This window comes from Zonotrichia leucophrys, unplaced genomic scaffold, assembly GCF_028769735.1.
Source record: "Zonotrichia leucophrys gambelii isolate GWCS_2022_RI unplaced genomic scaffold, RI_Zleu_2.0 Scaffold_200_88929, whole genome shotgun sequence".
Lineage (NCBI taxonomy): Eukaryota > Metazoa > Chordata > Aves > Passeriformes > Passerellidae > Zonotrichia > Zonotrichia leucophrys.
Window position 1 is genome coordinate 27,705 of NW_026992405.1, and position 14,614 is coordinate 42,318.

The 14,614-nt window shown below is 67.7% G+C and overlaps 2 protein-coding genes across 2 annotated transcripts in view; one reads left to right on the plus strand and one right to left on the minus strand.

Annotated features, from left to right (window-relative positions):
• Window positions 1-985: 985 nt before the first annotated feature.
• IER2 (immediate early response 2) lies at window positions 986-2,424 on the plus strand. Its single transcript, XM_064738142.1, has one exon. The coding sequence runs from the start codon at window positions 1,022-1,024 to the stop codon at window positions 1,931-1,933; it is 912 nt and encodes a 303-aa protein (XP_064594212.1). The 5' UTR covers window positions 986-1,021; the 3' UTR covers window positions 1,934-2,424.
• A 396-nt stretch (window positions 2,425-2,820) lies between these two features.
• CACNA1A (calcium voltage-gated channel subunit alpha1 A) overlaps window positions 2,821-14,614 on the minus strand; it is a 57,262-nt gene continuing 45,468 nt past the window's right edge. Inside the window, exons 39-47 of the mRNA XM_064738151.1 lie at window positions 14,484-14,591; window positions 14,307-14,407; window positions 13,456-13,547; window positions 12,795-12,933; window positions 11,993-12,100; window positions 11,492-11,527; window positions 8,708-8,906; window positions 7,018-7,340; window positions 2,821-3,872 (exon numbers count right to left, since the gene is read on the minus strand). Coding sequence (XP_064594221.1) covers window positions 3,411-3,872; window positions 7,018-7,340; window positions 8,708-8,906; window positions 11,492-11,527; window positions 11,993-12,100; window positions 12,795-12,933; window positions 13,456-13,547; window positions 14,307-14,407; window positions 14,484-14,591 — 1,568 coding nt within the window. The 3' untranslated portion in view covers window positions 2,821-3,410. The remainder of the gene's footprint in view (window positions 3,873-7,017; window positions 7,341-8,707; window positions 8,907-11,491; window positions 11,528-11,992; window positions 12,101-12,794; window positions 12,934-13,455; window positions 13,548-14,306; window positions 14,408-14,483; window positions 14,592-14,614) is intronic.

Here is a 14,614-nt window from a genome sequence, read left to right on the forward strand (position 1 = left end):
CAAAGCCCCCCCCGACGCTGGAGGTTGCACATGAACTGCTGTTGGGCGCGAGGGAGCGTGTGAATAGTGAAAATAAACACAGAGTTTGTAACAGCCGCGCCCCAGGACCCCCAAAAACGGGCCCGGGGGGTGGGAAAATGGGGAGGGGTCGCGAAAAAACCCCGGGGGGGGGGCGTGCAGGGGGTGGTTCCGCCCCTTTTTGCCCTTATATGGGCAGGCGGAAGTGGGGTTCGCGCTTTCCCCGCGCGTGGCTCCGCCCCCTTCCCGTGGCGTCAGCGTTGCCTTATATGGGCATGGAAGTGGCGGGGGCGGGGAGGGGATCCCCGGGTGAGGGGAGGGGGGACACGGGGGCGCAGCCCCAAAATAGGGGAGGGGGCGCAGGGAGTCCCCCAAATATACAGGGGAGGGTTCAGAGGCCCCCCGGAAGACACGGAAAGGGGCACAGGGACCCCTCCCCAAAATCATGGGTGGCACAAGGACCCCCCCCAAAACATAGGAGGGCGCACAGGGACCCCCCCGAAACACACGAGAGGGGGCAGAGGGACCCCCGAAATACAGAGAAGGGGGCGCAGGGACCCCTCCCCAAATAGGGGGGAGCATTGGGGCCCCCCAAATAAATGGAGGGGGCGCAGGGACCCCTCCCCAAAATCATGCGGAGGCACAGAGACGCCCCCAAACCATGGAGAGCCCCCACCTCGGGCAGGACGGACCCCTCCCCAATTTCCACAGGGACCCCAAATCCTTTGGAGGGGCTGGAGGGGAACAGACCCGACCCCTCCCCGGGGCACGGAGCGCCCCCAGCCCCATTTCCGCCCCCCCAGCCCCATTTCCGCCGCCGGCGCCTCCGAGACGCGGCGGGGCCGCCCCGGGGCCGGATGCGGTGGCGGGGCCGGGAGGGGCCCGGGGGGGGCGCGGGGCGGTCCCGGGGCCGGATGCGGTGGCGGGGGGGGCGCGGGGGGGTCAGGGCGGTACAAGAAGCGCGGCGGGGCCGTCCCGGAGCATTCCCGGGACCGGGGCCGCCATGGAGGAGGCGCAGCGGCTGCTGACGGTGTCGGTGTGGAAGCTTTACCGGTGCCGGGTGCGGCGGGGCGGGCTCCGCCTGCACCGGAGCCTGCAGCTCTCGCTGCTCGTTCGTGCCGCCCGACACCGGTACCTGAGCGCCCGAGCCGCCGCCGGGATCCTCCCGGGACCGGAGATTACCGGGAATGCGGTGAACGGAGCGAGCCCGGTACCGGGGATTACCGGGAATGCGGTGAACGGAGCGAGCCCGGTACCGGGGATTACCGGGAATGCGGGGAACGGAGCGAGCCCGGTACCGGCGATTACCGGGAATGCGGGGAACGGAGCGAGCCCGGTACCGGGGATTACCGGGAATGCGGTGAACGGAGCGAGCCCCGGAACGGGAGGCGGCCCGAGCGGGGACCCCCGGTGCCCGAACACACCGAGCACGGACCGAGCGATGAACCGGACCGAGCAGGAACGGGGGAACCCCCTCAGAGACTGCACCGGGGACCACCGGAACGCACCGAGCGGAGCCCCCCGCAGTGAATGGTACCGGGGATGCCCCCCGGTAGGACCGAGTGAGGACCCCCCGAGTCCCGCGAACCGGGACCGGGACCCCGCACCGACCGCGGACCCCGCGAACCGGGACCGGGACCCGCTCCTGACCGCGGAGCCCCGTCCCGTCCCGGACCCCGCGAACCGGGACCCCCCTCCCGCCACCCCCGGCCCTCCCCGGTCCCCCGGAGCCCCCCGGGCCGGGCAGAAGCGGCGCAGCAGCGGCTCGGCGGGGCCGGGCCGGGGGCCGGTACCGAGCAAACGGGCGCGGTTGGAGGCGGAGGCGCCGCCGGTGCCACCGGGACCGCCCGGGCGCTGCTCGGGGCCGCCCGCAGCCGCTTTCGGCTTCCTGGTCCGCGCCGTCGGGGCGTGCTGAGCCCTCCGGAGAGCCCCGGGATGCGGAAATTAACGGGGATCCCCCGGGACATTAACGGACATTAACGGGGCTCGCCCTCGAACACACGGACATTAACGGGGAGCCCCCACAACCACATGGAATCGGTTCTGGAAGCCCCCGGGACATTAACGGACATTAACGGGAATGCCCTCCGGACACGCGGATCCGGTTCTGGAAACCCCCGGGACACGGAACTTAACGGGGATCCCCACGGGACACGGAACCGGTTCTGGAACCCCCCGGACATTAACGGGAATCCCCCCGGAACACCCGGAAATTACCGAGGATCCCCCAAACTGCTGCGGGCCCCCCCCGGTGGAACGGAACCGGACACGAACGGGCTCTCGGGGCTCCCGGTGGGGCGCTCCCCCCCCACCTCGCTCTTGGGGGGGCTTCAGGCTGGCCCTGCCCCCCCCCCTCATTAATTGCGCTTAATTATTATTTTGTTACTCAATTAAAAATCAATTAAAAGTGGGTTTTGTGCAGCCGCTGCCTCGGGCGAGTTTTTTTAGGGGGGGTTTGAGGGAATTTTGGGGGTTCGGGGGGGGCTCGGTCCGAACCGAGGGGGGAAATCCGGACCGCTGCCCCCCCCCCCCTTCCGGCTTCGGTTTCCCGGGGGCGGGAAGGGGGGGGGGGGGAATTTCCGGTACCGGGGGCGGGGGAACCACCCGGGAAACCCCCCCCGGTTCCGGTTCCGGTTCCGGTTCGGTCCGCGCGGGGTTACCGGGGGGTCACGGGGGCGCCTCCCCTCCCCCTCCCCGCTGTCCCATCCCCCCCTCCCGGTGCCCCCCCCGCACCCCGATCCCGGGAAGGAGCGAGACGGGCTCGATCCAAAATTCCTTTTCTGTTTAATGGTTCTGGTTCGGGATTTTTCGGGTTTGTTTTGTTGTTTTTTTTTTTTCGGGTTCGTTTTTTTTTTTTTTTTTTTCTTTTTTTTGCCTTTTTTTGTCTTTGATCTTTTATTTCTCGGTTTTCGGTAACTCGGTTCATGCAATGGCGGCGGCCCCGGTTCCGCCGCCTCCGTGCCTCGGGCCGGGGGGGGCCGGTGTCTGTTCCCGGTGTTCCCGGTGCCCGGTCCCGGTGCCTGGCAGCGGTTCCCGGTCCTGGTGGCGGTTCCCGGTCCCGTTATTCCCGGTATTCCCGGTGTTCCCGCCGTTCCCGGTGGCGGTACCCGGTGTTCCCGCTGCCCATCCCGGAGCCTCCCGGGCTCCGCTCCCGTCCCGGCGGCTCCTCCCGGCCGGGGGGGGGTTCGGGGGGTCCCGGGGGAGTCTCGGGGGGGGGGGGTCCCCGGCTCCGCGCCCCCCCCGCGGCGGCGGCGGCTCCTCCAGATGATAAAACTCATCCAAATCCCCGGGAGCGGGCGGGGGGCGCGGTGCGGGTGGCGGCTTCCACCCCCCTGGCCGCGACGCGCTGTCGCGATCCGTCGGCTCCGTGCGCGCCCTGTCGCGACACGCCGCTAGCAGCAATCATCGTCCGTCTCGCTGTAGGGGTCGCGCAGGCCGGGCCGCCCCTTGCCGGTGCCGGTGCCGCCGTGGCCCGGGTAGTACCCGTTGGGCAGCCGCCGCCCGGGCCGGGGCGGGGACGGGCCGGTCCCGCCGGGGGTCCCGGGGCCGCGGGGGGCGCGGGGGCCGCGTCCGTCGGGCGGCAGCGGCGGTTCGGTGTCGCGGGGGGGCCAGCGCGAGGCGGCGGCGGCGGCGGCGGGGCCGGGGCGGGCGGGGCGGGGCTCGGCGGGCGGCGGGGGGCGGCGGGGGCCGCGGGCCGGGGGCGGCGCGGCGGGCGGGGGGCGGCGGGCGGCGGGCGAGTACGAGACGTGGGGCCGAGGAGTGGCGGGGGTCGGCGGGAGCTGGCGGCGGGTGCGGCGCGGGGTGCTGGTCCCGGACGTGGAGAGCACCGGGCTGCCGCTGACCGAGCTGCTGCCCTGCGGCGACAGCGACAACGGCGGTGGCACCGGGGGGGACACGGGGGGATCGTGGGGACATCGAGGGGATGTGGGGACACCGGGAGGGGACACGGGGGATCGTGGGGACATCGAGGGGATGTGGGGGGACACGGGGGGATCGTGGGGACACCGGGAGGGGACACGGGGGATCGTGGGGACATCGAGGGGAGGGGGACACGGGGGGATCGTGGGGACACGGGGGAATCGTGGGGGGGTCGTGGGGACACCGGGAGGGGGAGGAAGGGAAATGGAACAGCGACAACGGCGGTGACACCGGGTGGGGGACACGGGGACATCGTGGGGGATCGCGGGGACACCGGGAGGGGAACACGAGGGGATCGGGGGACACCGGGAGGGGACACGGGGACGTGGGGACCGGCGGGAGAGGACCGAGGGGCGGGGGGCGGTCCGGGGGTCGGGACCGGGGGGATCGTGGGGCTCGCGGGGGGAGCGACGGCGGTGTCGGGGGGGATCAGGGAGGGGGGCAGCGGGGGGATCGGGGGGGTCGGGGGGGGGACGGGGATCGTGGGATCGGGCGGGGGACGGGGGGATCGTGGGGGATCGCGGGGAGGGGGACACGGGGGACGGGGGACACGAGGGGGGGGACACGGGGATCGTGGGGACATCGAGTGGGGGGGCACGGGGGATCGGGGGACATCGAGGGGAGGGGACACGGGGATCGTGGGGACACGAGGGCGCGGGACACGGTGTGTCTGGGGACATCGGGAAGACACGGGGACGTGGGGATCGGGGGAGGGGGACACACGGGGGGATCGTGGGGGATCGAGGGGAGGGGGACACGGGGAATCGTGGGACCCGTGGGGACACGGGGGATCGTGGGGACATCGAGGGAGGGGGACACGGGGGGATCGTGGGGGGACGTGGGGACACCGGGAGGGGGAGGAAGGGAAATGGAACAGCGACAACGGCGGTGGCACCGGGGGGGACACGGGGGGATCGTGGGGACATCGAGGGGAGGGGGACACGGGGGGATCGTGGGGGGATCGGGGGGACACCGGGAGGGGGAGGAAGGGAAATGGGGAGCCAGGGGTGGGACACGGGGGGATCGTGGGGACACCGTGGCGACATCACGGGGACATGAAGGGGGCACCGGGGACGGGAAATGGGGACCCGGCGGGGGAGGGGGACAAAGGGGAGCAGAAGGGACACGGGGGGAGGGGACATGGGGACATCATGGGAGCGGGGGTCGCAGCCGCGGGGGGGCACAAAGGGGAGCAAAAGGGACAGAAGGGACATCGTGGGGACATTGTGGGGGGGCAGGAAGGGAAATGGGGACCCGGCGGGGGTCGCAGCCGCGGTGGGATGGGGGGGGGGGGACAGAGGCAGGAGCCGTGCAGGCGCGGGGGGGGCACAAAGAGGAGCGGAGGGGACAAAAGGGACACTGGGGGGGGGGGGGGCGCGGGTGTCCCCCCAAAAGCGCTCGCAAGGCAAGGCTCGGGGTTTGGGGGGGGGGGGCAGCTGGAGAAGTTTGGAAGAGTCAGCCCCGGGGGGGGGGGGGAACCCCAAATCTGGGGGTCCTGGGGGGGGGGGGCGTTACCCCCCAATTGTTCTGTGAGTTTGGGGGGGGGTCTGTGAGCCCCCGATGCCAGGCTGGGGGGGGAGCTGGGGACCCCCAAATCGGATATTTTGGGGGGGGGGGGGTCTGTGCTCTCTGAATGGGGGGGCTGAGGACCCCAGACCCATCTCAGGGTGTGTGGGGGGGTCCGTGCACCCCCAAACCTCAGCACAAACTCTGTGCCCCCCCCAGGTTTGGGGGAGCCCCCAGACCCAGCTGGGGAAGGGGTGAGACCCCTGATTCAGGGGTGCACCCCAAAATAGGGGTGGGGGGCATCCCTGCACCCCAATTTAGGCCTGGGGGGGCAATAAATGGGGGGGGGTCACCCCAAAACACCCCAGGGTGGCAAAGCAGCTCCTCCTGGAGTCTCAGTTGGGTTTTTTGGGGGAGAATTCTGGAATTTTGGGGAGGGGGGGGGAATTCAGGATTTTTTTTGGGGGGGGGACAGCTTCGTTCCAAACTTTCCAGGGTGGCCGGAGGAGCCTGGGGGGGCCGGAGCAGATTTTTTTTTTTGTTTGTTTTTTTTTTGGGGGGGCCCCGAGGCGCTTACCTGGGCCACCCCTCGCCGTGACAGCGCAGCCAAAGCACAGCCATGGGGAAACAGCAGAGAGGTGAATCAAGGCAGGACCCCCCCCCAAAATAAAGCAGCCGAAAATGGGGGGGGGGGGCAAGCGAGGGAAGGGGGGAGGGGCTCTGTGCGGGCACGGGGGGGGGAGGGGCTGAGAGCGGGGAGGGGGGGGGGGCGCATCCGGAGGGGTCGAAGCGTCGCCACCGCCCCCCCCCCCCAAATTTGCCGCCCCCCCCCAAAATTGCTGGGGTGGGGGGGGTCCGCTCCCCCCCCTCCATCACCCTTCCTTTCGGGGGTGCCGCTCCTGGGGGGGGGGCAGGACCCCCAAAATCGGGGCTGGACCCCCAAGGTGGGCACTGGACCCTTTAAGAGGGAGGGGTCTGGACCCCCAAAGTGTGGGGGGTGGGGGCTGAACACCCCCAGATGGACACTGGACCACCCCCAAGTTGGGCACTGGACCCCCCAAATTATGGGGAGGGGGGAACTGGACCCCCCCGGGGTAGGGGGGCTCTGCTGGTGTAACTGGGACGCCCCCAGAACGTGCGGGGCGGGGCGGGGGGGGGGGCGCTGGGACCCCCCCAAAGAGCCCAAAGATATTTTGGGGGGGGGTTCTCACAGTTCCCCCCTCCCCATTTGAGCACCACCCAAAGGTCGGAGGAGGGTGATTATTTTTGGGGGGGGGGTTCTCACAGTTTTCCCCCCCTCCCCATTTTGAGCACCACCCAAAGGTCGGGAGGAGGGGGTGGATTATTTTTGGGGGGGGGGGTCTCACAGTTTTCCCCCCTCCCCATTTTGAGCACCACCCAAAGGTCGGGAGGAGGGGGTGGATTATTTTAGGGGGGGATGAATTATTTTTTGGGGGGGGGTCTTTGGTTGAATCCACCGGGGGTGCAGCCCTTGTGTCCCCCCCCCCAAATGGTGGGCGGGGGGGTGGTTCAGAGGCGGAGGGGGGGGGAGCGGAGGGGAGGGGGCGCACCCACCTGCCGGGGGGGGGGTCCCGCGTGTTCGCGACCCTCGCTGGGCGAGCGGGACCAGCGGCGCTCGCGGGACCGGGGCCGCCCGTACTCCTGGGGGGGGAGGGGCGCGGCGGCGGGGGGGGGCACGCAGCGCTCCCGGTGATGCTCGGGGGGCCCCCCCCCCCCGGCGGCGGCGGGGCCCCCCCCGTGGTGGTGGTGGTGGTGGTGGTGGTGGTGGTGGTGCCGGTGCCGCCGGTCCTTGGGGCGGCCCCGCTCGGGGTCCCGCTCTTTTGGGGGGGGGGCGTCGCCCCCGGACTGCGTGGTGAGGCTCAGGTCCGTGCCCAGCCCTGGGGGGGGGGACACACACACAGACACACACACGGGGGGGGGGGTCATTGAGGGACCCCCAAAAGTGGAGGGGGGGGACAAAGGGAGGGGTTGGGGATTGGGGAATTTCCAAAAAATTGGGGATTTGAGGTGTTCTGATGGGATTTGGGGACTTTTTTTGGGGATGGGGGTTGACTTTGATTTTGGCACTTTGGGGTCACTGGGGGGAGTCCTTGAGGTGGTTTTTAGGGGGGGTCTTTGGGGAGGTATGGATGTCCTTGGGGGATTTTGGGAATTTCCAAAAAATTGGGGATTTGAGGCGTTCTGATGGGATTTGGGGCTCCACTGGGATTTTGGGGCTCCCCTGGGATTTTGGCATCACTGATGGGGTTTTGAGGTTCCCTTGAGGCGATTTTTGGGGAGTTTTTGATATCCTTGGGGGAGACTTTAGAAATCCTTGGGGGGATTTGAGGACTCCTCCTGGACTTCGGGATTTTTATGGTTTTTTTTCTTTTTTTGGGGTGTCCCCAATTTGGGTCACCCAGCAGATTTGGGTGACACCAGCGACCACAGAACCCCCAACGGACCCCAAAGCCACCCCGGGTGACCTCAGGGACACGCGGGACAGGGTTGGTGACACTGTGGGGGTGGCAGTGGGATGTCCCCTACAGGTGACACTGTGGGGGTGGCAGTGGGATGTCCCCCCACAGGTGACACTGGGGGTGCAGCGGGATGTTCCTAAGGTACACTGTGGGTGGCAGCTGGATGTCCCCTACAGGTGACACTGTGGGTGGCAGCGGATTCCCTACAGGTGACATGGGATGGCGTGAGTCCCCCGTGACCACGTGAGGAGCAGCGGGATGTACCCCAAGTACACGTGGGGGCGTGGGTGTACCCTACAGGGACACGGGGTGGCAGGGAGTCTTACAGGTGACACTGTGGGGGTGGCAGCGGGATGTCCCCCCCGGTGACCACCGGGGTGGCAGCGGGATGTCCCCCACAGGTGACACTGAGGGGATGCAGCGGGAGTCCCCCGGGGAACGGTGCCGCGTTCCTCCCACAGGTGACACTGTGGGGGTGGCAGTGGGATGTCCCCCCACAGGTGACACTGGGGTGGCAGCGGGATGTCCCTTACAGGTGACACTGGGGGTGGCAGTGGGATGTCCCCCCACAGGTGACACTGTGGGGGTGGCAGCGGGATGTCCCTCCCGGGTGACACTGTGGGGATGGCAGTGGGATGTCCCCTACAGGTGACACTGGGGGGATGGCAGTGGGATGTCCCTCCCACAGGTGACACTGGGGGGGGGTAATGGTGGGATGTCCCCCCCGGGTGACACTGTGGGGGTGGCAGTGGGATGTCCCCCCCCCGGGTGACACCGGGCCCCACCTGTGTCGCCGTCCGTGTAGCGGCTGAGGGAGCGCTCGGAGGCGCGGTGGCCGCGGTGTCCCCGCCGGGGGTGGTGGCGCTGCCCGTCCTCGGGGGGGGGGACGCGCTCCAGGCTGAAATCGTCCAGGCGGACGCCGCGGGCGCGGGGGTGGCCGAGCAGCGAGGCCGAGCGCTTCATGGGGCTCGAGTCCGCGATGGTCTGCGCGACAGCGGCGGTGGCACCGCGGGGACAGCGCGGGGGACGGGGCAGGGGGCGGTGGGGGGCTCCAGGGTGGGGTTACCTGGGTCCCCTCCCCGGGTGTCCCCTCCCCGGGTGTCCCCTCCCCGGGTGTCACATCCCCCGATGTCCCCGAGGCCCCAACGGATTTGTCCCCACGATCCCCCCCCTGCCCGCCCCCGGTGGGTGGCGCTGGGTTAGGAGGGACGCGGTGTTGTCATCGTGACCCTGCTGTCACCGTGTCCTCATTGTCATCGTGTCCCCACTGTCACCGTGTCCCCACTGTCACCATGTCCCCATTGCCATTGTGTCCTCATTGCCACCATGTCCCCAGTGTCACGGTGTCCCTGCTGTCACCGTGTCCCCGCTGTCACCGTGTCCCCGCTGTCACCGTGTCCCCATTGCCATTGTGTCCCCATTGTCACCGTGTCCCCGTTGTCACCGTGTCCCCGCTGTCACCGTGTCCCCATTGCCATTGTGTCCTCATTGCCACCATGTCCCCAGTGTCACGGTGTCCCTGCTGTCACCGTGTCCCCGCTGTCACCGTGTCCCCATTGCCATTTCCCCATTGCCATCATGTCCCCACTGTCACTGTGTCCCCACTGTCACCGTGTCCTCATTGCCATCGTGTCCCCATTGCCATCGTGTCCCCACTGTCACTGTGTCCCAATTGTGTGTCCCCACTGTGACCGTGTGCTCATTGTCATCATGTCCCCCATTGTCACCTTGTCCCCACTGTCGTCTCCATGCCACTTGTCCCCCTGTGTGTCCTGTGCATGTTGTCTCCACTGTCACCGTGTCCCATTGCCGTTGTCCCACTGTGTGTCCCTGTTGTCATGTTGTCCCCACTGTCACCGTGTCCCCATTGCCATTGTCCCCACATGTGTCCCATCGTCACGTGTCCCACTGTCTATCCCATTGCATGTCCTCATTGCCATCGTGTCCCCATTGTCACCGTGTCCCCACTGTGTGTCCCCACTGTCACCGTGTCCCCATTTCATCTGTTCCCCATTGTCATGGTCCCCACTGCATCTGTCCCCCTGTCCTGTCCCCACTGTGTGTCCCCATTGTCACCGTGTCCCCATTGCCATCATGTCCCCATTGTGTGTCCCCACTGTTGTCCCTGCGTCCCCATTGCCTCTGTCCCCATTTCCTTGTCCCCACTTGTGTTCCCCATTGCCACGTGTCCCCATTGCACTGTCCGTCCCCATTGCATGTTCCCCATTGTGTCCACGTGTCCCCATCTGCCATTGTGTCCTTGTCCCTTGTCACCATGTCCCACCGTGTCCCCATTGCCATTGTGTCCCCACTGTGTGTCCCCATTGTCACCGTGTCCCCACCGTGTCCCCACAGACAGATCCCCCGTCCTGCTGCTCTAAACATTGAACTGCTGCTCAGGGGACAGAAGGACAGAGGGACAGAGGGACAGAGGGACAGTCGGGGGGGGGGACACGGGCGCTGCTCCTCGCTGGCTCCAGGTGGGGGTGACACAGAGGGGACAAAGTGTGATGGTGGGGGGGACACAGGGACAGTCGGGGGGTCCAGGGGGGCTTTGAGGGGGGGGGGTCTGTGGGGGTGTCTGGGAGGGGTCCAGGGGGGGCTCAGGGTGGTCTGAGCAGGGTCGGGGGTCTCTGTCAGGGGTCGGGGGTCTCGGGGTGTGGGGGTCCCTCTCAGGGATGAGGGGTTTTTGGGGGTCTCTCTCAGGGATGGGAGGGTCCGGGGGGGTCTCTCTCAGGGATGGGAGGTTTTTTGGGGGTCTCTCAGGGATGGGGGGTTTTTGGGGGGGGTCTCTCAGGAATGGGGGTTTTTGGGGGGGTTTTCTCAGGGATGGGGAGGGTCTTTCAGGGATGGGGGGTTTTGGGGGTCTCTCAGGGATAGGGGGTTTTTGGGGGGTCTCTTCAGGGATGGGGGGTTTTGGGGGGGTCTCTCTAGGGTGGGGGGGTCTCTCAGGGATGGGGTTTTGGGGGGGGTCTCTCAGGGATGGGGGTTTTTGGGGGGTCTCTCAGGATGGGGGGTTTTTGGGGGGGGTCTCTCAGGAATGAGGGGTTTTTGGGGGGGGGTCTCTCTAGGAATGGGGGGTTTTTGGGGGGTCTCTCGGATGGGGGTTTTTGGGGGTCTCTCTCAGGGATGGGGGTTTTTTGGGGGGTCTCTCGGGGATGGGGTTTTGGGGGGTCTCTCTCAGGAATGGGGGGTCTCTCAGGGATGGGGGTTTTTGGGGGTCTCTCAGGAATGGGGGGTTTTTGGGGGGGGTCTCTCTCAGGGATGGGGGGGTCTCTCAGGGATGGGGGTTTTTTGGGGGGGTTTTTCTCAGGAATGGGGGGGGTCTCTCAGGGATGGGGGTTTTTGGGGGGGGTCTCTCTCAGGGATGGGGGTTTTTGGGGGTCTCTAGAATGGGTTTTTGGGGGGTCTCTCTCAGGGATGGGGTTTTTGGGGGGTCTCTCTCAGGAATGGGGGGGTTTTTGGGGGGGTCTCTCAGGGATGGGGGGTTTTTGGGGGGGTCTCTCTCAGGAATGGGGGGTTTTTGGGGGGTCTCTCTCAGGAATGGGGGGTTTTCGGGGGGTACCTACACTGAGGTTATTGCCTCGGGGTCGCACCTTCCTCCGCTGCCGGAGCCCAGGAGGAGCCGCAGGAGAGACAGAGAGCGCTGAGACCCCGGCCCGGGGGTCCCGGGGGTCCCGGGGGGTCCCGGGGGGGTTTTGGGGGGGGCCGGGGGGGGGGGGGGCAGAGCAGCCAAGCAGCAGCAGCGGGGTCGGTTGGGGGTGGGGGGGCAGCAGCAATGAGCAGAGCAGCCACAGCGTCCCTGTCCCCGTCCTTGTCCCCAAGCCGGCCATGCTGAGGGCGCGGGGACACTTTGGGGGTGTCCCCCCCTTACCTGTGTGTGTGTCCCCCTCCCCAAAAAGCGCCCCAGAAGCCCCCCCCCCGCCCAGCTGCCATGCTCATGCCCCACCCTGGGCACCCCTGGGTGACACAGCTGTCCCCAAAGCCACCATGAAAGCAGCGGGGCGGGGGGGGGGCGATGCCAGCCTGGGGGTGGCACCGGGCGCTGTCCCCTCTGTCCCCTCCCTCACCTGGGGGTCGGCGGGCAGGCGGGGCATGGAGGCGGCGCGGCCGTGCCCCTCCATGGGCAGGTAGTCACTGTCCGAGGGGTCCTTGGGCATCTCCCGCATCTCCACCAGCTGCGGGCGGGGAGGGGGCATCGGGGAAACTGAGGCACGGCGGGGGGGGGGGGGGGGGACAGAACCCCCCATCCCCCCCGGGGACAGCGGGGGGACACACGGGGGGTGGCACTGGGGTGGCATCGGTGCTCATATGGGAGTTGGATGGCGGGAACTGAGGGGAAACTGAGGCACGGTAAGGGAGGGTGACACTGGGATGGACAGCCCACTCGGGGACATGGGGGATGATGGGGGTGGGGATGAGGGGACACTTGGGGACACTCACGGGGTGGCACCAGGGTGGCACCGGTGCTCATTTAGGAGTTGGGATGGAGGGAACTGAAGGGAAACTGAGGCACAGGGTGGGAGTGGCACTCGGGGGACACGTGGGGACACACGGGGGGTGGCACTGGGGTGGCATCGGTGCCCATTTGGGAGTTGGGATGGTGGGAACTGAGGGGAAACTGAGGCACGGTAAGGGAGGGTGACACTGGGATGGGACAGCCCACTCGGGGACACGGGGGATGATGGGGATGGGGATGAGGGGACACTTGGGGACACACACCGGGTGACACCCGTGCTCAGCTGGGAATTGGGGCGGGGGGAACTGAAGGGAAACTGAGGCACAGGGTGGGAGTGGCGCTCGGGGGACACGTGGGGACACACACGGGGGGGTGGCACCGGGGGGGGCACTGGGGGGTGGCACCGGTCTCACCTGGGAGTTGGGGCGGCTGTTGGGGACATCGTCGGGGTGGCCCCGCTCGGGGCTCCAGGTGCCCGTCCTCTGGAACATCTCCTGCGCGCGCTGCGTCACCCACGACTGGCTCTCCTTCATGTCACCGTCCCGCGCGGCCCTGGGGACAGCGCAGCTTGGGGACACCCAGGGGACACCCAGGGGACACACCAGGGACATCGCAGGGGACATGCAGGGGACACCGAGGACACCGGAGACATTGAAGGGGACACCGGGGACACGGAGGGGACACCGATGGGGACACCAAGGACACCAGAGACATCGAAAGGGACACCGAGGGGACACACCAGGGACATCGCAGGGGACACTGAGGACACCGGAGACATCGAAGGGGACACGCAGGGACACCGAGGGGGCACTACAGGGGACATTTCAGGGGACACCATGAGGGACACTGGGGGAGACACTGCAGGGAACACGCAGGGGACACTGAAGGGGACAAGGGGGACATCAAAGGGGACACGCAGGGGACACCGGGGGGGACAGACAGGGGACACCGCAGGCGGCACCACAGAGAACATGCAGGGGACATTTAAGGGGACACACAGGGGACACCATGGGGGACACGAGGGTGGCACTGGGGACACGAGGGTGGCACTGGGGACACGGGGGTGGCACTCACGGCTCCGCCGCGGGCGCCGTGTCCGGTCCCGGGGGTCCCTCCTGGGTGGGGGAGGGCGGCTCCATGCGCTGGAACATCAGCGGGGTCCGGTTCTGTGGGGACAGAGGGGACGTTGGGGACATTGGGGACACAGGGACATCGGCGGTGACAGAGCAGAGCACAGGGCCAGCCTGGGGCCCTCAAGGATGCTCCCCTGATGTCCCTCTGTGTCTCCACAGTGTCCCCATGTCCCCTCATGTCCCCTGATGTCCTTCATATCCCTCCATTGTCCCTCCATGTCCCCATATCCCCTGATGTCCCTGATGTCCCCATGCCCCCCTGTATCCCCCCCATATCCCCCCATGTCCCCAGTGTCCCCATGTCCCCTGATGTCCCTGATGTCCCCTGGTGTCCCCATGTCCCCTGGTGTCCCCATGTCCCCCTGTATCCCCATGTCCCCTGGTGTCCTCATGTCCCCTGTGTCCCCATGTCCCCATATCCCCATATCCCCCCCCATGTCCCCTGTGTCCCCATATCCCCTGATGTCCCTGGTGTCCCATGTCCCTGATGTCCCCATGTCCCCCTGTGTCCCCCCCATGTTCCCTGGTGTCCCCATGTCCCCTGGTGTCCCCATGCCCCACCGATGTCCCCATGCTCTCTGGTGTCCCCATGACCCTGATGTCCCCATGTCCCCCGATGTCCCCATGCCCTCTGGTGTCCCCATGCCCCCTGGTGTCCCCATGTCCCCCTGTATCCCCCCCATGTCCCCTGGTGTCCCCATGTCCCCTGATGTCCCCATGTCCCCTGGTGTCCCCATGTCCCCTGGTGTCCCCATGTCCCCGATGTCCCCCCGTGTCCCCGAGTGTCCCCACCTGCTCCTCGCGCATGGCCTGCAGCTTCTTGGCCTTGCTCTGCCGGTAGTACTCCATGATCATCATGGCCGCGTAGATCTTCCCCACCGTCAGGTCCGTGGCTGCGGGGACAGGGGGTCAGGGACAGCGGGGACAGCGCGGGGACAGCGCGGGGACAGGGACGGGGCGGCCCCTTACACTTGTGGGGGGTGACGAGCAGGTCCAGGTTTTTGGGGGACAGGTTGGGCCAGATGGCGATCATCTCCTTGCGCAGCTCCGCGTCCATCTGCTGCTTGTCGGCCCCGCCTGCGGGGTGGGTGACACGGGTG